We start from the raw sequence: 24,877 nt of genomic DNA, 5'->3' as shown, positions 1-24,877 counted from the left end.
GCAACTGAACTTAAAAATGGATAGAAGAAGTTAACAGACATTTCTTCATGGGAGATGTATTGATAAAAATGGCCAACAAGCACGTGAAAAGGTACTCCGCTTCATTGGTTATTAAGGAAATGCAAATCAAATTCACAATGAGATACTCTTTCAATAGTTTCAATAGATTTGCTGTAATTAAACAGTTGAAAGTGTTGACAAGGACGTGGAGAAGTAGGAACCTTTGTACATTGCTTGTGGGAATGTAAAATGATGAAGCCCCTTTGACAAAGAGTTCTGGAGTTTCTCAAAAATATAAAATAGAATTAACATTTTTTGTTCAGTCACCCAGTCATGTCCGACTCTTTTGCGACCCCATGGACTGCAGCATGCCAGGCCTCCGTGTCCCTCACCATCACCAGAAGATTGTCCAAGTTCATGTCCATTGCATGGGTGATGCCATCCAACCATCTCATCCTCTGATGCCCTCTTCTCCTTCTGTCCTCCGTCTTTCCCAGCATCAGGGACTTTTTCCAGTGAGTCGGCTGTTTGCCTTAGGTGACCAAAATTATCATATGACCCAGCAATTCCACTCCTATGTATATACCCAAAAGAATTGAAAATAAGTACTCAAACATACCTGTGTTTGTTCATAGCAGCACTATTCACAGTAACCAGAAAATGAAACCAACCCAAATGTTCATCAGTAGATGAATGGCTAAATAAGTGGTGTTGTATGTACATACCATGCAATATTATTCAGCCATAAAAAGGACTGAAGTAGTGATACATGCTACAGCATGGAGGAACCTCAAAACCACTATACTAAATGAAAGAAGCCATACATGAAAGACCACATATTCTATGATTTATTTTATATTAACTATCCCAAATAAGCATATCAAAAGATACAGAATAGCAAATTAGTAGTCACCAGAGAATGGGGAGGAGGGTGGTCATAGGGGAAGATTATTTATAGGGTATAGTGTGTTCTTCTGACATACTGAAAAAGTTCTGAGACTAGAGGGAGTTGGTTTTCAAACATAGTGAAGGCACTAAATGCCACTGAATTAAAATGGCTAAGTGTGTGTTATATGAATTTCACTTAAAAAAATATATAAACCTAACATTAACTTTTTAATTTGTATAACCGTGCAGTTTTAAGTTCTTTGATATTTCATCTGGGAATTAGAGTTGTATAATAAATATTTTATAGATTTTGTTAAATAGTGGTTTTAAAGTCATTATAAACAAAATTTATTGACAACTCATCCTAAGGGTATGAATTTTTTAACACCATTTAGTTCATGTATCCATGGATAAGTGCTAAAGGGTTCAGCATCAATTCCATTCCTGTTTTATTATTATTTTTGACCTTAAATCCCACAACCATTGTTTATTATAAAGGTTAACCCTGATCGTCATGATTGGTAGAATTTCTGGTAGTAATCATGGGCACTAGGGTCTCCAGACATTTGAATTTGCAGCTACTAGCAGTGTTCAGTGTCCTCATCTTGGTTGAGGATATCTTTGATCTTTTTTTTTTTTTTGAGACCTATCTACATATTTCTGATAGTAAGATCACAAGGGCTTTGAAGGTGGACTGGTAGATTGAAAAAATCTGAGCTATGTGACCACCACCCTTCACATGGACACTGAGGTCCATGCCAGCTAATTGCTCCTTCCCAAGAAGTAGAACCATTGCTGGGAGCTTGTATTATAGCTGTGCATGGGTGGATCAACTCTGGGGGTAACCCATTCACCTACAGAGACTGTTGCCCTCTTTGCAGTGTGCCGTGACTGTGGCCATCTTCTTGTGTCTGAAGATCTGTGCCAACTGCCAAGGGCCCTTGGATGGCATGACACTGGTGTAGACAAGAGATGTTCATCATGAGGTGCCTCAACTAGAAGAAAGTCCTATTTTATGTTTTATTAGATTGAAACGTTGGGAAACATCATTAATATTAATAAGTAGATGGTAGTAGAAAGGATTTTGTACGTCAGCATCACTTAGTTCTTTGAACTTCAGGATCATATGCCAAAAAGCACATATTGATTTAATGTAAAGTTTAGTTTTAATGATTTATCAACTGATAAATTATTTTCCTTCATTTTTGAAACTGAAGGACTAGGGGAAATTGTGTAAGAATTTGGCAATCATTAGAGTCATTCACTACTTTCTCAACACCTACACCAGTATTTCTAGTTGGCTCTATGCTTAGTGCTTCAGAGGTTTTTGCCTCTCAGGGAAATCTATCATAGTAAAAGACATGTAGGCTGGAGAAATATTTCTTCTGTAAAATGAAGTGGTGTAATTGTTAAAGGGGAGAAAGAAAAGGTGAACTTTTATGACACAGGTACAGCAGTTTTTTAAATAATTATGTATAGAAATAAAAAAATCTGTTGCCCATAAAACCTTTCTGTCCCCATGCACCTCTTGAAAAATTGTATATACCTGCAGGGTGTTGAACTCTCAGAGATCTTGTATAAAGTGCTTCATACTGCCTTCAGAATAGGAATCTTTGAATAGTTTGAGAATTCTATGTACTATGAATAAAAAGACTAAAAAGAATTTGGCCCTAAGGCAGTTTCTTTCAAAATAAGCTTATTTTATTTCTAGATTGTGTGAAGATTAAATGTAAAATTAATAGAAAAATTTTCAAAATTTGGTGAATTGGAGGTGTTGGCTTCTCTTATAATTCCTTTTCTAAAATTTTTCCCAGGTCAATGAATGGTCATTGAAGATAAGAAAGGAAATGAGAGTTGTTGACAGGCAAATAAGAGGTAAATTACTATTTTATGTCTCTTATCCTGTTGCTGTATTTTGCATTAGTTCATAAAAATAAGCTGAATCTACATACAGAAAACATAGTTTATATTATTTATAGCTCTAATTATTTGCTTTCTAATTATTATAAGGAAAATAAGATATAATCAACTCAAAGAAATGTTACATTTTAAAAGAAGTAAATCTTTCCTGGAGCCTGAAATTCAGCTGTTCAAGGGGAAGGGACCATGTTCATTCAGCTCTGATTTCCTAGAGTCTAGGTTCGTGTTGGAAACAAAGCAGGTGCTCACGTTCTATGATAGAATAATGGCCTCCCAAAGATGTCCATGTCCTAATACCCAGAACCTGTGAATATGTTACCTTACGTGGCAAAAAGGAACTTGCACATTTGATTAGAGATCTTGAGATGGGGAGATTATCCTGGGTTCTTTGGGTGGGCCCATTGTAGTCATCAGAGTTCTTATAAAAGGGAGGCAGTATGTTGAGAAAAGGAGTTGTGACCACAGAACCAGATGGTGGAATGGATTGCTTTGAAGATGAAGGAAGAAGACATAAGCTAAGGAATGCATTTGACCTCTAGAAACTAGAAAAGGCAAGGAAATGGATTCTTTCTTGAAGCTCCCAGAAGAAATGAAGCTCTTCCAACACCTTGATTTTATTATATATTTATTTTTGGTTGCTCTGGGTGTTTGTTGCTGGGCGTGGGCTTTCCCTAGTTGTGGTGAGCAGGCTTCTCTGCAGTGGTTTCTCTTGTGCAGCACAGGCTCTGGGCACGTGGACTTCAGTAATTGCAGCAGGCGGGCTCAGTAGTTGCAGAGTGGGCTGTAGATCATGCAGACTTTATTAGTTGTGGCACATTGACTCAGTAGTTAAGGCTCATGGGCCCTAGGGCATGAGCTCAGTAGATGTTGTGAACAGGCTTTAGTTGCTCTGTGGCATGTGAAATCTTCTTGGACCAGGGATCAAACCCATGTCCTCTGCACTGGCAGGTGGATTCTTATTCACTATACCATCAGGGAAGTCCAACAACACTTTGATTTTAGACTTCTGTGTACCAGAATTAAAGAATAAATTTTTGTTGTTTTAAGCAATTAAAAAAAAAAACCTAAATAAAGTTCTTCCTACTTATAAAGACATGGTTTTATGCAAGTCAGATTAAATAAATTGTACACTCATGTTCATAACAGCATAATTCTCAATAGCAGAAGGTATAAATAACCCAAATTTCTGTTGATAGATGAATACATAAACAAAATGAAGTATATACATACAATGGGATATTTATTCAATCTTTAAAAAGAAGGAAATTCTGATACATGCTATCACATAAATGAGTCATGAAAACATTATGAAGTAAAATAAGCCAGACACAATGGGATAAATACTCTGATTACACTGAGTCTGATTTATAGAGACAGAAAGAATAGTGATTACCAGGGAATGTGAAGAAGGAAAAATGGAGAGTCACTGTTAATATGAACAGAGTTTCAACAAGAAATGAAGGGAAAATTCAGGAGATAGTGATGATGGCTGTACAACAGTGTAAGTGTACTTAATATCAATGACCTGTATATTTTTAAATGGTTTACATTCATCAGTTTATGTACATATGATATCCGTTATATGTGGAATGTAAACTATGATACAAATGAGCATATCTATGAAACAGAAACAGACTCAGAGATAGAGAACAGACTTGTGGTTGCTGGGTGGTGAGGAGGGTTTAGGAGAGGGAAGGATTGGTCAAATGGTAATTAATTCTGTAGTTAATTTTAGAGGAGCCACGATAGCATTTTCCGCAGCACTGTACCATTTTACATCCCTGACATCAAGGACTAAGACAATCAAAAACAACCACAGGGACTTCTCCAGTGGCTTAGACACCGTACTTCCACTGCAGGGGGCCTGGGTTTGATCTCTGGTCAGGGAAGTAGATCTCACATGCCACCACTAAGACTTGGTATGGCCAAATAAATAAATAAAATACTAAATAACAAAGAGAAGCAACCACATGTACTGGGGAATATAGGTGGTCACTGTGCATGCCCAGGGAAATACACAGGTTCTAAAAAGACCTGAAAAGGCTAAGTTTACATCTCAGGATGATCTCAGTACAGAGATACCCTACAGCAATAAAACCAAACAAAAAAGCCTGTCAAACCCTAGGAAAATCTAACTTCCAGAATTATCATCTTAAGAAGCTTAAATGTCCAGTTTTCAAAATAACAACAAGATCACAAGGTATCAAAAAAACAGGAAAGTATGGACCATTGAAAGGAAATGAACAGAAAAGTTCCCTGAAAAAGACCAGATGGCAGATTTACTAACCAAGACTTTAAAACAACCATCTTAAAGACATGCAGAGAACTAAAGTAAGGTGTGAACAAAGTCAAGAAAATGATACATAAGCAAAATGGAAGTATCAGTAAAGAGACAGAAAACATGAACAAGAAGCAAAAAGAAATTATGCACCTGGAAAATATAACATTCAATGAAAAAATTGCTAGAGTTATTCAGAAGCAGATTTGAGCAGGTAGAAGAAGTAATGAACTTGAAAATAGTACAGTTGAAATGGTCAAGTCTGAGGAACAGAAGGGAAAAAGAAAATGAAGCAAATAGAGCCTAAGGGACCTGTTGGAAACCATCAGTTGGGGCAGCATACATATTGTGGATGTCCCAGAAGGAAAGGCAAGAGAGAAGGGGCAAAGAGATTATTTGGGGAAATAAAGATAAAAACTTAACATATTTCATGAAAAATGTGAATATAACCACCCAAGAAGCTCCACACACACTAAGGTAGAATAAACTCAAGAGGCCCATGCCAAGGCATATTATAATCAAACTATTGAAAGACAAGGAGTGAATGTTTAAAGCAGCAAGAAATGGCTTCTCACATACAAGGGATCCTGAATAAGACTTTCAACAGATTTCTTATCAGAAATATTGAGCGCCAGAAGGAAGTGAGTTTATATATTTTAAGTGCTGGAAGAAGATACCTGTATATCAAGAATCCTATATCCAGCAAAACAAAGGCATGACAGTCCTACTTAAATGAAAGCTGATTGGGTTTGTTATCCCTAGACTTGCCTTGGCAAGAAATGCTAAAGCATGTCCTTCAGGTTGATAGATAGTAACAGCTTGTTACTATAGATAGTTGCAATAGTTAGTAACTTAAAACTATAAAAAAAAAATCTCCATTAAAGATAAATGCATGGGCAATTATAAAAGCTAATATTTTTGTAACTTTGGTTTGTAACTTCATTTTTTGTTTTCACATGATTTAGGGGACTTGTGCATTTAAAAATATATTAGGCTTTATTTTTTAACATATAGTGCAGACAGATATACTTTTGTGACATTAGTAACTGAATGGGCAAAACTGTAAAGAAGTAAAGTTTTTGTATAATATTAAAGTTAAGCTCATATAAATTCAAATTAGTGTTATCACATTAGTATATTAAGTGCATTCACCGTGATAATCACAAAGAAAGTAGCTATAAATTATACCCAGAAGCAAATGAAAAGGGACTTGCAAAGTTTCACCATAAGAAAAGACATAAAAGCACAGAAGAAGATACTGTAGGAAATGAAGGATAAAAAACTATAAGACCTACAGACAAGGCAAAATGGAAGAATTAAGCCCCTGCTCATCAGTAATTACTTTTTAAAAATTAATTTTTGTTGGCATATAGTTGCTTTACAATGTTGTGTTAGTTTCTGCTGTACAGCAAAGTTCTATGTATACATATATCTCCTCTTTTTTAAAGATTTCCTTCGCATAGTAGTTACTTAAAATATAAATAAACTAAATTCTCCAATCAAAAATAGACCTTGGCAGAATGGGGGAAAATGACCCTAGTGTATACTATATATAAGAGACTCACTTTAGATCCAAAGATACAAATAGGTTTTGAAAGTGAAAGAAAGGAAAAAGATATGCCATAGAAATAGTAACTTAAAGGATGGAGGCTGCTGTACTAATATAAGGTAAACTTTAAATCAAAAAAGATTACAAGAGTCAAAGAAGGACATTATATTTTAATACAATAAGATGTAACAGTTATATACATCTATGCACCTAATGGCACATGGTTAAAATATATGAAGGAAAGTAGATTCTACAACAGTAGTTGAAGACTTTAATATAACTCATTCCCAAAAGTGGATATATAACAACCAGACAAATTAGTAAGGATCAACGATGACTTGAACAGCACAGCAATCAACTAGATCCAACAGACATGTATAGAATACTCAATGCAACAACAGAATACACATTCTTAAGTGTACAAGGTACATCTCAGGATAGATTTTCAAATTGTGGATGAAGAAGTTAAATTATATGTTGGCCGGTAATGTGATCTTACATGTATAAAACCCTAAAGATTTCACAACCCAACTATTAGAACTAGTAAATGAATTTAGCAAAGTAGCAAGATACAAAACAAAAGTCACTTGTATTATTTTATATGCTAGTAGCTGGAAAAGGAAATTAAGAAAACAGTGCCATTTATAATAGTACCAAAAATAAAATACTTAGAAATTTCGTTAACCTAGGAGGTGAAAGGCTTATGATGAAAGCTATAAGATATTGCTGAAAGAAATTAAAGGCATAAACACATGGGAAGACATCCTATATTCATGGATTAGAATAATTAATACTGTTAAGATGTCATAGCACCCAGTGTGATCTATAGAGTCATTGCAATCCTTATGGAAATCCCAGTAATGTTTTTTGAAGAAATGGAAAAAGATCTATCCTAAACTTCATATGGGGTCTCAAGTGATTCCAGAGAGCAAAAAAAAAAAAAAAAAAAAAAACATTGAAAAAGAACAAAATTAGAAATTCACACCTCTTTATTTCAAACCCTATTGGATGTTTACAGAACATTCCATCCAAAAGCAGCAGAATACATATTCTTTTCAGGTACACATAGAACATTCTCCAGGATAAATCACATGGTAGACCACAAAACAAGATCAAAAGAGTATCAACCATCTTTTCTAACTACAATGCTATGAGACTGCAATACTATGAGAAATCAACTATAAAGGGGAAAAAATTGCAAACACAAACTCATAGAGATTAAACAGTATGCTACTCAAAAGCCAGTGGGTTACTGAAGAACTCAAAGAGGAAACCAAAAAATACTTAGAGTCAGGGAATTCCCTGGCAGTCCAGTGGTTTGGACTCTACTCTTCTCGCCTACTACTACTACTGCTACTAAGTCGCTTCAGTCGTGTCCGACTCTGTGCGACCCCATAGACGGCAGCCCACCAGGCTCCCCCGTCCGTGGGATTCTCCAGGCAAGAACACTGGAGTGGGTTGCCGTTTCCTTCTCCAGTTTTCCTTTAAAATTGGAGGAAGTTACAGTTCAATACACACAGGCAAAGTCGTATCTGACTCTTTGTGACCCCGTGGACTATAGCCCACCAGGCTCCTCTGTCCATGAAATTCTCTAGGCAAGAATACTGGAGTAGGTTACCACTGCCTTCTCCAAGGAATCCTGCTTAGGGCCCAGGTTTGATCCCTGGTTGAGGAAGTAAGATCCCACAAGCCATGCAGTGCAGCAAAAAATAGAAAAAAATAATTATGTGGAGTCAAGTGAAAATGGAAACAAAGCAATCCAAAATCTATGGCACACAGCAAAAGCATTTCTGAGGGAAGTTTATAGCAATATAAGCCTACCACCGGAAACAAGAAAAAAATTTCAAACAACCTAACCTTATACATAAAGGAACTAGGATAAACAACTTGCAAACCCAGAGTTAGTAGGAGGAATGAATAAAGAAGATCAGAGCAAAAATAAATGAAATAGAAAATTTTAAAGAAAAGTAGAAAAGATCAGTGAAAGTAAAAGGTGGTTCTTTGAGAAGATAAACAAAATTTAAAAATCCGTAGCTAGGCTCATCAAGAAAAAGAGAGGGCCTAGTAGATAAAATCAGAAAGGAAAAAGTAGAACTTAAAATTGACACTAGAGAAATACAAAGAATTATAGGAAATTACTATGGACAGATTACTACAAGAAATGGGTGAATTTTTAGAAATAGAGTCTTCCAAGATTGAATCAAGAAGAAATAAAAAATGTGAATAGACCTATTACCAGTAATGAAATTAAATCAGCAAGAAAACAACTCCCAAGAAACAAAAGTTGAGGACCAAAGAGTTTAATGGGTGAATTCTACCAAATATTTAAAGAAGAGTTTACATCTGTCCTTCTCAAACTATTCCAAACATTCGAATAGGAAAGAAAACTCCCAAACTCATTCTTTGAGGCCAGATCACCCTGATGTCAAAACCAGACAAAGATACCACACACAAAATAGAAAAATACAGGCCATATCACTGATGAACATAGATGCAAAAATTCCCAACAAAATATTAGCAACCAAATTCACCAGTACATTGAAAAGGATTATACTCCATGATCAAGTGGCATTTTATCCCAAGGATGCAAGGATGGTTCAGTTTATGCAAACTATACATTGTGATATACCACATTAATAAACTGAAGAATGAAAATCATAGTCATCTCAAAAATACAGCAAAAACTTTTGACATAATCAAACATCCATTTATGATATAAAACTCAACAAAGGGACTAGAGAAGGTACATCACTCAACATAATAAAGGCTATCTATGACCAGCCTACAGCCAACGTCATATTCAAGAGTGAAAAGCCGAAAGAAAGCATTTCCTCTAAGATCAGGAAAAAGACAAGGGTGGCCCACTTTCACACTCTTTATATAATGTAGCCTTGGAAGTCCTAGCCACACAATCAGACAAGAAAAAGATATAAAATGATCCAAACTGGTAAGAAAGAACTGTTACTCTTTGAAGATGACATGATACTATGTATAGAAAACCCTAAAGATACCACCAAATAACTATTAGAAATAATAAATGAATTCAGTAAGGTTGTAGCATACAAAATTAATATAGAGAAATCTTATGTTTTTTTTTAACAACAAACCATCAAAAAGAGAAGTTAAGAAAGCAATTCCATTTACAGTTGCATCAAAGAGAATAAAGTGCCTAGGAGTAAATCAAATGAAGGAGGTAAAAATCTTGTATTTAGAAAACTGTAAGATGTTGATGAAATAAACTGAAAATGACACAAACAACTATCCCATGTGAATGAGTTTGAAGAATTAATATTGTTAAAATAACTGTACTACTCAGAGTCATCTATAGATTGATTTCAATACCTATTAGAATTCCAGTGGCATTTTTCACTGAACAAATAATCTCAAATTTATATAGACACATAAAAAACCTCAAATAGGCAATAAAACTGATTTTTAAAATGGGCAGAGAACCTGAATAGGCATTTTTCCAAAGAAGACAAACAGATGGCCAACAAAGAAATGAAAAGATGCTCAACATCACTAATCATCAGGAAAATGCAAATCAAAACCAGAGTGAGACACTATCTCACACCTGTGGAAAATGGCTATTATTAAAAAGACAGCAAATAAAAATTGTTGGATTGGGATGGGGAGAATGGGGGACCCTTGTGCAATATTGATGGAAACGTAAATTGGTGTAGCAACTATGGAAAACAGCACAGAGGTTCTTCAAAAAACTAGAACTACCATATAATCCAGCAGTTATATGTCTGGGTATTTCCCCAAAGGAAACAAAGACACTAATTTGGAATGATATATTCATCCCTATGTTTACTGCAGCATTACTCACAGTAGCCAAGATATGAAAGCAACCTCAGTACCCATGATAGATGAATAGCTAAAGATGTTGTGTGTATACATATGTATGCTAGAATATTACTCAGCCATGAAAAGGAACAAAATCTTGTTGTTTGTGACAGCATGATGGACCTCAAGGGAATTATGCTAAGTGAAATAAGACAGAGAAAGAAAATACCATATGATTTCACATATATGTGGAATCTCAAAAACAAAACAAATGAACGAACATAGCAAAACAGAAACAGTTACTGAGGCAGAGAACAAATGGTGGTCAGAAGGGAGGGGTGCAGGGGAATGAGTGAAATAGATAAGGGAGATCAAGAGGTGCAAACTTCCAGTTACAAAATAAACGAATCACAGGGATAAAATGTACAGAGTGGGAAATATAATCAATAATAATAATATATGTTTTATGATGATGGATGGTAACTAGACTTGTGGTGATCATTTTGTAATGCACAGAAATACCAAATCACTGTGCTGTGCACCAGGACCTATCATAGTGCCATAGGTAACTTATAGTTCAAAAAACCACAAACAAGCAAATTCATAGAAAAAGAGATAAGGTTTGTGGTTGCCAGAGGTCTAGTTTGCAGGGAGTGAGAATTGGATGAAGGTGGTCAAAAGGTACTGATTTCAGTATAAGATGAATAAGCACTAGGGATGTCATGTATGACAGGATAAATATAATTAATGCTGCTGTATGTTATATATGAAAGCTGTTAAGAGAGAGTAAATCCCGAGTTCTCATCACAAGGAAGAAGTGTTTTTCTGTGTTTTATATTTGTATGAGATGATGGATGTTAACTAAACTTATCATGATCATTTCGTGATGTGTGTCAGTGAGTCATCACCCTGTGTTGTGACACTTTTAGCATGTTCAGGCTTTCCTTAAGTTGCAGGTTTCTTAATACCAGTACCAACAGATGTTAGAATGGGCTTGCAAAGCAGTTTTGAAATTTTGTCTGGTGTAATAGGATTTGTTTTTCTGTTTAACTTATATTACTTTAATGTGATATTGGAAATAATATTAGAAATGATTTATTATTTTTATTTGGTTTGTATCCTCCTGTTTCCTACTTAATAGACACATTTAGATCACAGTGAGAACAGATTTCAGTGCTAGAAAATCTCCTCCTTGTTCTTCAGTCGCTAAGTCATGTCCAACTCCTTGCGACCCCATGGAATGCTACACACCAGGCTTCCCTGTCCTTCAGTATCTCCCCAAGTTTGCTCAAAGTCATGTCCATTGAGTCAGTGATGCCATCTCCTGGTTTACCCTTAATCTTTTGGTGTTTTGTGTTCTGTCCTAAATTTAGATATCCAAAGAGAAGAAGAAAAAGTGAAACGATCTGTGAAAGATGCTGCCAAGAAGGGTCAGAAGGATGTCTGTGTGGTTCTGGCTAAGGAGATGATCAGGTCAAGGAAGGCCGTGAGCAAGCTCTACGCATCCAAGGCGCACATGAACTCCGTGCTCATGGGGATGAAGAACCAGCTAGGTAAGACAGCGGTTCTTGCGACCACCTCATTAACTGAGGCTCTTCCTATTATCCTAACACTAGTTTCCTTGAATAGGAAGAACAGTTCTGGCATTTATTCTGTATACTGTCTTAGTTGGGGAGTTACACAAAAGCAAAATAGTACTTACTACTTTCATTTTTATTTTACTGTTATTGATTTACTTTTGCCGGTGTTGTTGAAGTAATGGGAACGTCTATAGCTCAACCTACTTCTTTAGAATTTAGGCTATTTCCTCATGTGAACAGTGTTGAAAAATGACCTGAAGGTTGAGTCCTAGGAATAAGAAGTGGGCCCAGGCCGTAGAGGGAGGACAAAGAAAGAGCTTCCTCTGTCCTGGACCCAGAGCTGCCTCAAGTAGGATTTTACATAGTCTAAGCTTGGCTTCGGCTTTTACTCTCTTCCTTCTTGGCCTCATCTCTGGCTCTCAGCCTGAGGCTTTCTTACATCTTAGGAACCTGCCAGCCATGTATTAGGCATTCAGCATACATATGGACTTAATGTTTTTTTTTTAAGCTCATAATATTTAAGAAGAAACCTACTAATCTACTTAGCTTTCAGAATCCAGTATAATATGGTTTGCCATCTTTCACAGGCATCTGTCTCCAGGTCACTGACAGCTTGAGGCATAGGTTACATTTTACATCCAGTTGGTTTCTTTTCTTACTTAACTTTGGCTAAATGAAGAAATCCTAACCCAGAACTAGAGTTCTTTGAGAATGGCAGCAAATGACTGTCAGGTAATTCGACAGAGTACAGACTCTGAAATTACAGGGAAATTTTTCCACTAAAGAATATCTTCAGGGAATTCCCTGGTGGTCCACTGGTTAGGACCTCATGCTTTCACTGTCAGGGCCCAAGTTTAAGCCTTGGTCTCAGGAACTAAGATCCCACAAGCTGTATGGCGTGGCCAGAAAAAAAAACAAACAGCATCTTCAACTCTGTCAGTTACTGTTCTGATGAGTACGTCACATTCAAGAATTAGAAGACTTGAATGTTTCAGTTTAGAGGCTGGTGCCACATGAGTGCCTGATTCATTATTTGGTTGTATTTGGCTCTGAAAGTATTTCTTTATGTTCAATTTCAATATTTGGATGTGGGTTTTTATTTTTACTATGCCTAATAGTGAATGTATCAGTTTCTTTCTCCAGATACTGAAGAAAATAATCCATGAATTGAGAAAGAGTTAAAAAAAAAAAAAGACAAACTATTTGTACTGTATCTTCTTAACTTTGAAAAACTGTTATTTTAGCCCAAGGTGATGTATTTAGGCTGTTTAAATATTGAATAAATAACCTACATATATGCCTTTTGGACAAGCCGAGTATTCAGTACCAGAGAGAAACTGTAATCTTACTGTTATTCTGAAAACTAAATACCCTTTACAGCCATCAGTGAAAGCTTCATATTTACTTCTGTTTTTTCTGCAGCCAGCTGAAAAGGTACTTGTTCAATTGACTATGATAAGATTATTTAAAATTTTTTCAGCATTTCCTTTACTGGATCAACATCAGAGAACGTTCAGCTTATTTTGCGTTTTCTCTTCCTATGAATAAGACACTATATACATAAACTATTCTCCCCAGTTGCAAAGATAATATATTGGATGCTTATGTACCTAACAAGGGCTTCCCTTGTAGCTCAGCTGGTAAAGAATCCACTTGCAGTGCAGGAGACCCTGCTTTGATTCTTGGGTCAGGCAGATCCGCTGGAGAAGGGATAGGCTACCCACTCCAGTATTCTTGGGCTTCCCTGGTGGCTCAGCTGGTAAAGAATCCACTTGCAATGTGGGAGACCTGGGTTCGATCCCTGGATTGGGAAGATCCCCTGGAGAAGGGAACAGCTATCCACTCCAGTATTCTGGCCTGGAGAATTCCATGGACTGTATATCCATGGGGCCACAAAGGTCAGATAGACTGAGTGACTTTCACATGTACCTAACACTCAGAACCAATGAAATTTGACATTTTATTATATTTGCTTCAGTTTTTATATTAGAAAGCAGTATTACTAAACTTGAAGCTTCTCTGATATATCTTTCCAACCCCATTCCCTTCTCTTTCAACCTCCCCAGAGGTAACAATTATCATATTAAAATGTATATAAACAGTGTTATATTTTGTGTCTCATTCTGCATTGTTTCCCATTTATCATTGTAAGGTTGAAATATACCCATATAATATATTTTGGTATGATATTTACCATACCAACTTAATGATGAATACGTTTTGAGATGATGAATATATATTTTTAACTCCTAGGTGGTATTGCCTCCTTTGAATGTATCACATTTTATTTTTCTTTTCCCTGTTGATGGACATTTAAGCTTTTTTCAGTTTTTACTATTACTTACAGTGCTGCGATGAATGTCTTTTCACTTTTGCACATGTTTTTCTTTAGGACAGTTATATCCTCAGAAGTGGAATTGCTGCATTAAAAATAGCTGGGTTTAAATTCTACTAGAACTGCAAAATTACTCTCCAAAGAGGCTAATTTGTATTCCTACCAGCAGCAGATGAGGGTTCTTTTTTCTGAACCTTTTCATCAGCCCTTGTCAGACTTTTTAATTTTTGAGAAATGTTATAACATCTCTTTGGGAGCTAGTGGGCTTGATCACGCTCTTCTGTTCACCTTTTCTTCCTACGAACTGAATCCAAAATATCTTATCAAGAAATTACTGCTCACAAATATTCACTAATCTACATGAAAAAAATCTCTTCTCCTGTAGCATGTACTTCCAATAGAGAACATAACACAGCAAAGTCAAGAGCCTGTTATTCTTTAAATATATACCCATAACAACATATATTGTTGTTTCAAATATATAGTCTTTGTGGCTTTATCACACCTGCAAAGTAAAATGTCTGCTATTTGATACTTACGGTAAAATACTCTTTCTAGCTCCTCTTCTCTTTTCCATCTTTCCTTTCTCCCTGTAGGTGAGCTCATCTAACCTCGTGCCTTTAAACGCCATTGATTTCCAGATTTTTATCTTCAGGCCTGACTTGCAGGGTATTGCTGGCATCTCCACTCATTCTCAATGGGTATGTCAAAACTAATGTGCCCATCCAAGCATCTTGGCTAGCCTTACTTCATCTATATCCCCAACTTCTCCCTGTGTTTCCCCCTGAGAATCCAAGACTTCTTGTGGTTTCTTCTGCAGATGTTTCCACATGGGTTTCTAAAAGACAAAGAGTTCCATCGTTTATGTTCCTTGGTCTTTCAAGTCTTGAGTATGTTAATGTGATCATTTCATTTCCACTGTATTTTCTGTTTCTTTCTGATAGGAAAAGATTTTAGTCAAATGCTAGATTTCCTGGGCTGATCCTTTATAATTTTTTTTTTTAATCTTTCCTGTTTTCACTTTGGAAGTAATAATAGTACCTTCCTCATAGGGTAGTTGTGAGGCTTAATTCAGTGCCTGGCCCTTGGTAATTGCTATATGTGTGGGTTCTAAATATAATTTTTGTTACCATCATCAATTTTGTCTTTGTGTTCTGCCTTCTAAACTCACTTTCTAAATTTTCTCTATTTTTTGTTTCTTTTCTTGAATTTATTTTATCTGTCTTAATTTTTGGAAAAAAGTTCTCTGATCTTTATTTTTAAAATATCATTTTATTCTTATTTCATGAATATAATATTTATTATTGATAGTTATTTAAAATATACATTCTTTTTTATTATGATTTACCCAGGACATTGAATATTGCTCCCTGTGCCATATGGTAGTAGGACCTTGTTTTCCATCCATAGTAGGGCCTTGTTTTCCATCCATTCTGTATGTAATAGTTGGCATCTACTAACCTTAACTCCTAGTCCATTCCTTCCCTACCTCCTTAATAGCTTAAAAAAAATTTTTTTTATGTTCCTTGCATTGTTTCTCAGAGCGCCTTCTCCCCACCACCCTTTTCTTCCTTATTTCTTTCCTCTTTTTATGAGAGAGGGAGGGAAAAGAGTGGATTAAGTATGAGTTTCATAAGAAGCTTCTGCAGTCTTCTCAGGCAGGTAGCTTAAGCTACAAAGAGAAAAATTATAATTCATGTAATAAATCCATTTCTTTTAGCCACTATTATATGCCAGATATATTTCAGGGCACCAGACATAAAATAGTGAACTGTACAGACACAGTCACTGGCCTCTAGTTTTGGCGTAAAAAGCAAAAATAAATAAATTTAATAAAAAGAAACATACCTAATAAAATAATAAACTTAATAAGTAAATGGGTATTTATAAATGCACATTGTAATGAGCACTGCTGCTATTGCTAAGTCATTTCAGTCGTGTCCGACTCTGTGTGATCCCATAGACAGCAGCCCACCAGGCTCCCCCATCCCTAGGATTCTCCAGGCAAGAACACTGGAGTGGGTTGCCATTTCCTTCTGCAATGCATGAAAGTGAGAAGTGAAAGTGAGCACTGCTGCTACTGCTGCTAAGTCGCTTCAGTTGTGTCCGACTCTGTGCGACCCCATAGATGGCTCCTCTGTCTCTGGGATTCTCCAGGCAAGAATACTGGAGTGGGGTGCCATTGCCTTCTCCAATGCATGAAAGTAAAAAGCGAAAGTGAAGTCGCTCAGTCGTGCCAACTCTTAGCGACCCCATGGACTGCAGCCTACCAGGCTCCTCCATCCATGGGACTTTCCAGGCAAGAGTACTGGAGTGGGGTGCCATTGCCTTAGATTATAAAAGGGAAATGCACTCAAGGGTGGCTCCTTTCAGTCTCTGATGATATCTGAAGGATGAGTAATTAAAGGGAGGGCTTTTTCCAGCCAGAGTGTCAGCGACCTGTGTGAAGGCCCTAGGCCAAAAAGAACTATGTATTTGAACCCTAAAGGAAGTAGTTCTGGGAGGTTGGGGTACCTGGGTGCAAAGGGGAAGGATGGCTGAAAAGGATGAGCAGGGAGGTGAAGAAAACAGCTGGGACAGCTGTAAGGAGAGCAGGGCTTTTCAGATTCCAATGTGGAGGCCCTGCAGATCAGCTGCAGAGGGGGTGCAGAAGCAGAGCTCCGAGGGAGAACTAGAGAGGCGTCTGGGTAGAGGAATTGGGGCCCGGAGGCCCAGGTGAAGTAGTTCAGACTGTGCTTAGCAAACAGCCCTTGATTCAGTGTGACACGAGTGCTTGACAGGGTAGTGGGAGGTGAAGCTGGAAAGGTAATCTGCAGTCAGAGTTTGGAACACTCAGCTGAGGGTGGTGACTTCCTCTCCTAGACAGGAGAGAGCCTCATCGAGTACTGTGAGCACAGCTGCAGGTGCAGCCAGGCAGGAGGCAGGGGGACCTGAGAGGGGATGGTCAGGGCCTAGCTGGGTTAGTCTGGTAGGATGAGTGGGAGAGAGGACATTGGAGAACTGCTCTGGATGCCAAGTAAGTGAACGTGGTGAAGGTAGAAATAAGCCTAAGGTGCTCCAAACTCTGAACCCAGAAAGAGCACAGGGCATTTAAAGACTCTGGAAACCCAGAAGGAGGGAGAAACAGGCCTAAGAGAGACAGAAGACTCTACTTGGGGCTGTCCAGACTGGCTCCATGCGGGTCGCCCTGCTTCCCCAGCACCTCAGCACAGTGCCTGGCCAGAGGAATCCCCAGGGAGAGTTGTTGAGGGGGTTTATAGTTAGATGTTGTCTGTTGGCAAATTAAATACAACAGAAAGGTAACTGATAATAGAACCCAGAACAGAGAGGGAGGGGGACGTCTACATCTTCTGACTGAGAAAAGAGAAAACTAGAAATACTGTGACATGAGTTCCCATGTCCCCATCCCACCCTGAGCCTGTTACAGTTTGAAAAGCCACCATTTGATGAAGTCATTTCTTCTCTTTAAGGTGTTTCTCTTTTCAAATGCAGATGTCCCTGGGAGGGGTGGTGTATTAAGCCCTGTCAGCTACTAATACATTGTCATGATTAGATGTTTTCCAAGTGTTACTTTCTGACAGCAGCTTCTTGCAGAACAAGACAGATGATGAGTATGTTTCGGTTGGGAGAGAAAGTTAAGAGAAGCTAAGAAGGTGGGGCGGGAAACAAAACTATCATATGGTCCAGAAATTCCACTTCTGAATAAGTAAGGATTGAAAGCAGGGACTCCAAACAGATATTTTTACATCCATGTTTATAGCAGCATTTTGCATAACAAGCAAAAGGTAAGGACAATTCAGTTGTCCACTGAAGGATGAAGGGATAAACAAAACATGGTATATATAGTTCAGTGGACTACTGTTCAGCCTTAAAAAGGAAGGAGGTTTTGGGGACTTCCCTGGGTTCGATCTCTGGGTTGGGAAGACCCCCTGGAGAACGAAAAGGCTATCTACTCCAGTATTCTGGCCTGGAGAATTCCATGGACTATATATATATATATAGCCCATGGCATCACAGAGTCAGACACAACAGAGCGACTTTCACTTCCACTGGTGGTCCAGTAGTTAATACTCTGCCTTCCAATGCAGGGGGCGATGGTTCAGTTCCTGTTCAGGAAACTAATATCTCACATGCTGCAGGGTGCAGCCAAATATTTAAAATATAAAAAAGAAGGAAGAAGTTCTGACACATTACAACTTCAGGTACTTTGAAGGCATTATGCTAAGTGCAGTATGCTTGTCACCAAAGGCCAGATGCTATGTGATTCCACTTCTGTGAGGTATAGAGAATAGTCAGAATCATAGAGAAAGTGGAATGGTGGTTGCCAAGAGGTGGAGGGAGAGGGGAATGGGGAGTTAAGAGTTTAATGGGGACGAAACTTTATAAATTCAAATTCTGTAGAGCTTCACCATTTTCATATGAAATATTTTTCCTTGCACAAACAAAATGCAATATAAACAAAAATTTTAAAGGGTAAAAAACATCTCACTAGTGAATTGATTGTCTCCATTGTTTTATATTTGATTTTAGTCATTATTCATACGAATACTTATTTTACTCAGCTGTAAGTGTAGTGTGAGTGCCCATGGTTGGCATTAGGTGAGAGTGGCTGGAGGTAATCAGCCTTTTGGAATCTTAAGCCTTATCTATCCCTGTAGTGGGCTTCCTGGTGACTCAGCTGGTAAAGAATCCTGCAGTGTGGGAGACCTGGGTTCTATCCCTGGGTTGCAAAGATCCCCTGGAGAAGGGAAAGGCTACCCACTCTAGTATTCTGGCCTGGAGAATTCCATGGACTGTATGGTCCATGGGGTCAGAAAGAGTTGGACACCTTGTGACTTAACTTTGTGAAACGTCATTGTAAGACTCCATATTTTCTTATAACTGTTCATTCTGCTTATAATGGCCATGTTTAAGATGGCTTTTGTGAGTGTGTTGCTCTGTGGGGCCCTTGCTCTCAGGGAATTGCATTTCGCTGTTGATGCCATTTTTAATATTTTTTTCTGATTTATTTAAATTTAGTTATAATTGGCACCAGAACCTGTGATAAGTGGAAACAACTTTGTAATTTTGTTGCTTTAATTATTGAAATCAGACTCAGAATTCTATTTCCATTGGTCTTTGCATCTATGATTATGAAGCTAAATCTATATTTAGCTGCTTTGTTTCCATATTTGGTTATTGTTATAATTTATAGCAGAACTTGTATTTGTGTGTGTGTGTTTCATTTGTATCTCTAGCAGGCATAGTAACATAATGTTGGTTTGTTTTTATATACTCTTTTCTGAGGGTTTTTTAAAATTAAGCTTTTTGAGAGAATTGTAGATTCACGTACATGGAGTTGTAAGAAATAATACGGAGAGATTCTGTGTATACCCTGTACCCATTTTCCCCCAATGGTAACATTTTGCAGAGTTAAAGTAAGTATTACAACCAGAGGTCGGCATTGATACAGTCAAGCTTTAGAATTCTTCCAGTTTCCATCTTTACAGGGATATCTCATGCTGCACATCTGTAACCACACTCACTTCCCTCCCACCCCCAGCCCCTCTTTATATCTGGCAATCAGTAATCTGTTTTTTTTTTTCCCTAACTTATTATTTTGTATTGGAGTATAGCAGGTTAACAAAAAATAGTTTCAGGTGAACAGCTACGGGGCTTAGCCATACGTATACATGTATCCATTCTCCCCCAAACTCCCCTCCCATCCTGGCTGCCACATTAATTTTATAATTTTATTATTTCAAAAATGTTATACAAATGGAATCAGCTCATATGTAAGTAACCTGTTAGGATTGGCTTTTTTTCTTTTTTATTGACATGTAATCGACATACACTATTATACTAGTTTCAGATGTACAGAATAGTGATTTGACATTTATATACTTTACAACTTGATCACCTCAGTAAATCTAATGACTGTTACCCTACAAAGTTATTGCATTATTACTGACTGTAATTCCCTGTGCGGTACATTACATTCCCATGACTTATTTTATATTAAATTACTAGAAGCTTCATGGGCACCTTGTCTTTGACAAAGGAGGCAAGAATATACAGCGGAGAAAAGACAGCCTCTTTAGTATGTTGGTGCTGGGAAAACTGGACAGCTGCATGTAAAGATATGAAACTAGAACACCTCCTAATACCATACACAAAGATAAACTCAAAATGGATTAAAGACTTAAATGTAAGGCCAGAAACTATGAAGCTCTTAGAGAAAATCATAGGCAATACACTTCTTGACATAAACCACAGCAAGATCCTCTATGATCCACCTCTTAGAGTAATAGAAATAAAAACAAAAATAAACAGGTAGGACCTAATTAAACTTAAAAACTTTTGCACAGCAAAGGAAACAGTAAACAAGGTGAAAAGATAGCCCTCAGAATAGGAGAAAGTAATAGCAAATGAAAAGTGTTAATCTCTAAAATATACAAGCAGCTCATGCAGCTCAATACCAGAAAAACAAACAACCCAATCAAAAAGTGGGCAGAAGATCTAAACAGACATTTCTCCAAAGATGACATACAGATGGCTGATAAACACAGGGAAAGATGCTCAGCATTGCTCATTATTAGAGAAATACAAATCAAAACTACAGTGAGGTATCACCTCGCGCCAGTCAGAATAGCCATCATCGAAAGCACAAAGCGCTCTAAGCGTGAAATGCTCATGTGTTTCACAAGCCCCTCTGCGTCACTGTGACCCTTCTCAGTTTAAATGTCAGCTAGCCTTTATAACGCCAACTTTATGTTTTCTGTAGAATATTAACCTTTTTATTTTTGGAGATTCTTATTTTACTGTGAAATGTATACAGCTGAAAATTTTCTGTGCTCCGCCTATTCATCCCTCCCACCCTTAACTCCTGGCAATCACTGATCTTTTTACTGTCTCCATAATTTTCCCTTTTTTGAGACTGTCATATATACTTGGAATCATACTGTATGTAGCCTTTTAGATTTTCTTTTAAAAAAATATTTATTTATTATCTATTTAATTTTTGGCTGTGCTAGGTCGCCATTGCTGCACATGGGCTTTCTCTCGTTGCTGCTAGTTGGGGGTACTCTCTCACTGTAGTGCACAGACTTCTCGCTGCAGTGGCTTGTCTGGTTGTGGAGTATAGGCTCTAGGGCACATGGGCTCAGTAGTTGTAGTGCATGGGCTTATTAGTTGCTCCATGGCATACGGAATCTTCCCAGACTAGAGATTGAACCCATGTCCCCTGCATTGGCAGGTGAATTTTTAACCACTGGACCACCAGGGAATTTCTAGATTGACTTCTTTCACTTAGTAATATACATAAAAGGTTCCTCCATGTTTTTTCAAGAAAGCTTATTTCTTTTTAGTGCTGATTAATATTCACTGTGTTGATGTCCCACACTCTGTTATCCATTATTGTTCACTTGCAAGCCACATCTTGGTTGATTCTGAGTTTTGGCAATTATGAATAAAGTTCTTGTAAAAATTCATGTGCAAGTTTTTGTGTATACATAAGTTTTTAACTCCTTTGAGTAAATACCAAGGAGGTCTATTGTCGGATCATATGTTAAGAGTATATATCTAGTTTTGTAAGGAGCTGACAGACTGTCTTCTAAAGTGGCTGTACCATTTTGCATTCCCACCAGCAATGACTGAGAGTTCCTATTGCTCCACATCCTCACCAGCATTTAATATCAGTGTTTTGGGTTTTGTCCAGTCTAATAGGTGTGTACTGGTACCTCATTGTTGTTTTAAATTGCATTTCCCTAATGACATAGGATGTTGAACATCTTTTTATGTGCACTTTTTTTTGCCATCTGTATGTCTTCTCTGAGTTGCTTGTTTAGGTATCCTGCCTATTTTTAATTGGGCTGTTCATTTCCTTATTGATGATAAATATAGATACTTATATTAGATAATTGGAGAAGGCAATGGCACCCCACTACAGTACTCTTGCCTGGAAAATCCCATGGACAGAGGAGCCTGGTAGGCTGCAGTCCTTGGGGTTGCAAAGACTCGGACACGACTGAGCGACTTCACTTTCACTTTTCACTTTCATGCATTGGAGAAGGAAATGGCAACCCACTCCAGTGTTCTTGCCTGGAGAATCCCAGGGACGGGGGAGCCTGGTGGGCTGCCGTCCATGGGGTCGCACAGAGTCGGACACGACTGACGCGACTTAGCAGTAGCAGCAGCATATTAGATAATAAATATGACATAGATGATATTTATCATTGATGGTAAATATGACACTTGAAGAGCTTTAAGAGTTCTTTGTATATGTTAGACCGCAATCTTTTTCATCATAAATGTCTGATGAAAGTCTTTTCTTCCTGCTTTTGGCTTGTTTTCTCATTCTCTTGTGGGGATAACTGTGTTTACTTATAAAATAATTTTTTTCTGACATGTGCTTCTTTTCCTTGTGTAACATAAAAAATATTTTGGTCCTGTCTTTTATTTTTCTCATATCTTTTGGTTTTGAGATTCCAGGGTTCATATACATTTATTTTGTCCTTTTAAAAATCCACTTCACCAGTGCTTGACTGGTTATCAAATTAAATATTGCTGGAATTAATTTTGTTTCTAAATTCAGCTTTGCTTCATCTTTTCCCCACTATATTGAGTCTTCCTTTTCTTATTTCTTTTAGCAATCAGTAATTCATACCTTTTTCAAAATGCAGATGTTTCAGTATTTAACTTAACACTTGTCACACCATGTTTTTCTGTTTCCATTTATTTTTGCTATTTCAAAAAAGTTTATTGAACACATGTCATGTTCAATCCCAGAGCCACTCCCTCTGGGATACAGACTCAGGATGCAAATTAGGATAAAACATCGGCCTGTGTAGACATCCACCTTTTATCATTCAAACAGAACTATGTGGAATTTGTTTTATTTTTACCTTTCTTCTCTTCCTCCCATCATTTACCTTTTTACAACAATCAGTAGTAACTTCAACACTTTGGAATTTGTCTTTTTTATAATGCCATAATTCATTCCTATTTTAGCCATGCAGATGCTTGATACTGCCTTTTCCCTATTCACAGGAAATTAAGAGTGCAAGGGAAGTGAAGTATTCTCTGCAACTAGTGAACTTCTTACTCCTGTAGAAAAATCACAAAATACTGAGTGTGTTGGATGGGCACTTCTCTGGTCGTCCATTCCTTGCCTCTTGTTTCCCTTAGCTGCTACAGCTTCCTGGAGTCTGGATTCGGACAGTAGATGGGTGGTGGTTCCCAGTGTAGCTGGGGGGCCCTGTTTTGGCTAACAGATGAACACGAGGCATTTCTCAGAACATTTGTCTCATGAAATTTCAAAACAGATTTGAAAGGTGGCCAACAAAGGTCTGTCTAGTCAAGGCTATGGTTTTTCCAGTAGTCGTGTATGGATGTGAGAGTTGGACTATAAAGAAAGCTGAGCACTGAAGAATTGAAGCTTTTGAACTGTGGTGTTGGAGAAAACTTTTGAGAGTCTCTTGGACTGCAAGGAGATCCAACCAGTTCATCCTAAAGGAGATCAGTCCTGGGTGTTCACTGGAACGACTGATGTTGAAGCTGAAACTCCAAATACTTTGGCCACCTGATGCTAAGAGCTGACTCATTTAAAAAGATCCTGATGCTGGGAAAGATTGAGGGCAGGAGAAGGGGACGACAGAGGATGAGATGGTTGGATGGCATCACTGACTCAATGGACATGAGTTTGGGTGGACTCTGGGAGTTGGTGATGGACAGGAGGCCTGGCGTGCTGCAGTTCATGGGGTCGCAAAGAGTCAGACATGACTGAGCAACTGAACTGAACTGAACAACTCTATTTTGACCTGTTAAAAACTTATGGGGGGAGAAATCATAATTTGTTACTACCATGATTTATTTTAAAGAATATGGGGATTTCCCTGACGGTCCAGGGGTTAAGAATCCACCTTCCAGTGCAAGGGATGTAGTTTTGATCCCTGGTTGGGGAACTGAGATCCCACACGCCTCAGAGCAACGAAGCCTGCATGCTGCACAAAAGATCTTGTGTGCCTCAACTAAGACTCCACACAGTCAAATAAATAAATATTGAAAAGAAGAATATATAGTATGTGTGTGATCTTGGACTATAGAGAATTTTTTCTAACTGTAGCCACCTTACACTAACACACATTTTCTCTTATTTTCCTGTTGACCAGTAGCAGGTCCCTCCCAGAGCAGCCGCAATCCGTCAGCTGGTGTGTGGGAAGCGTTGCTTGGGTTGCCTAAAGCCTCTTTTCCAGTCTGGCCCTGGCAAGGCCTAGAGACATTCTTCTGTGTGTGACTTGTCCTGATGTCACAGTTGTTCCTAGCTAGCTTCATTCCCTCAGGGTCAGACTCAGGCCTTCAGGTGTGAGTCTTGGTGTGCCTAAAGAATTTGTACCTATTGTAGCCAAAGTAGCACCCAGTTTAGCAAAGTCAGTCTCGGTCAGCCAGCACAGTCATGCAGTCTACAGGTACATAAATAGCTCTGGGAGCCCGCCCACTCCCGCTGACTTTTATCAGAGTAGCTTGTGATTTGCCTGTCTGTCTATTCCATCCTGTGCCAC

General features: G+C 37.8%; 1 protein-coding gene across 1 annotated transcript in view; it reads left to right on the top strand.

Annotated features, from left to right (window-relative positions):
• Positions 1-24,877, top strand: part of CHMP3 (charged multivesicular body protein 3) — a 45,100-nt gene that overhangs the window by 11,829 nt on the left and 8,394 nt on the right. The window contains exons 2-3 of the mRNA XM_068966172.1: positions 2,703-2,763; positions 11,798-11,977. Of these exons, the coding sequence (XP_068822273.1) occupies positions 2,703-2,763; positions 11,798-11,977 (241 nt within the window). The remainder of the gene's footprint in view (positions 1-2,702; positions 2,764-11,797; positions 11,978-24,877) is intronic.

Source organism: Capricornis sumatraensis, chromosome 1, assembly GCF_032405125.1.
Source record: "Capricornis sumatraensis isolate serow.1 chromosome 1, serow.2, whole genome shotgun sequence".
Classification (NCBI taxonomy): domain Eukaryota; kingdom Metazoa; phylum Chordata; class Mammalia; order Artiodactyla; family Bovidae; genus Capricornis; species Capricornis sumatraensis.
The sequence above is the reverse complement of the archived record's forward strand: the minus strand, read 5'-3'. Positions and strand labels throughout refer to the sequence as shown.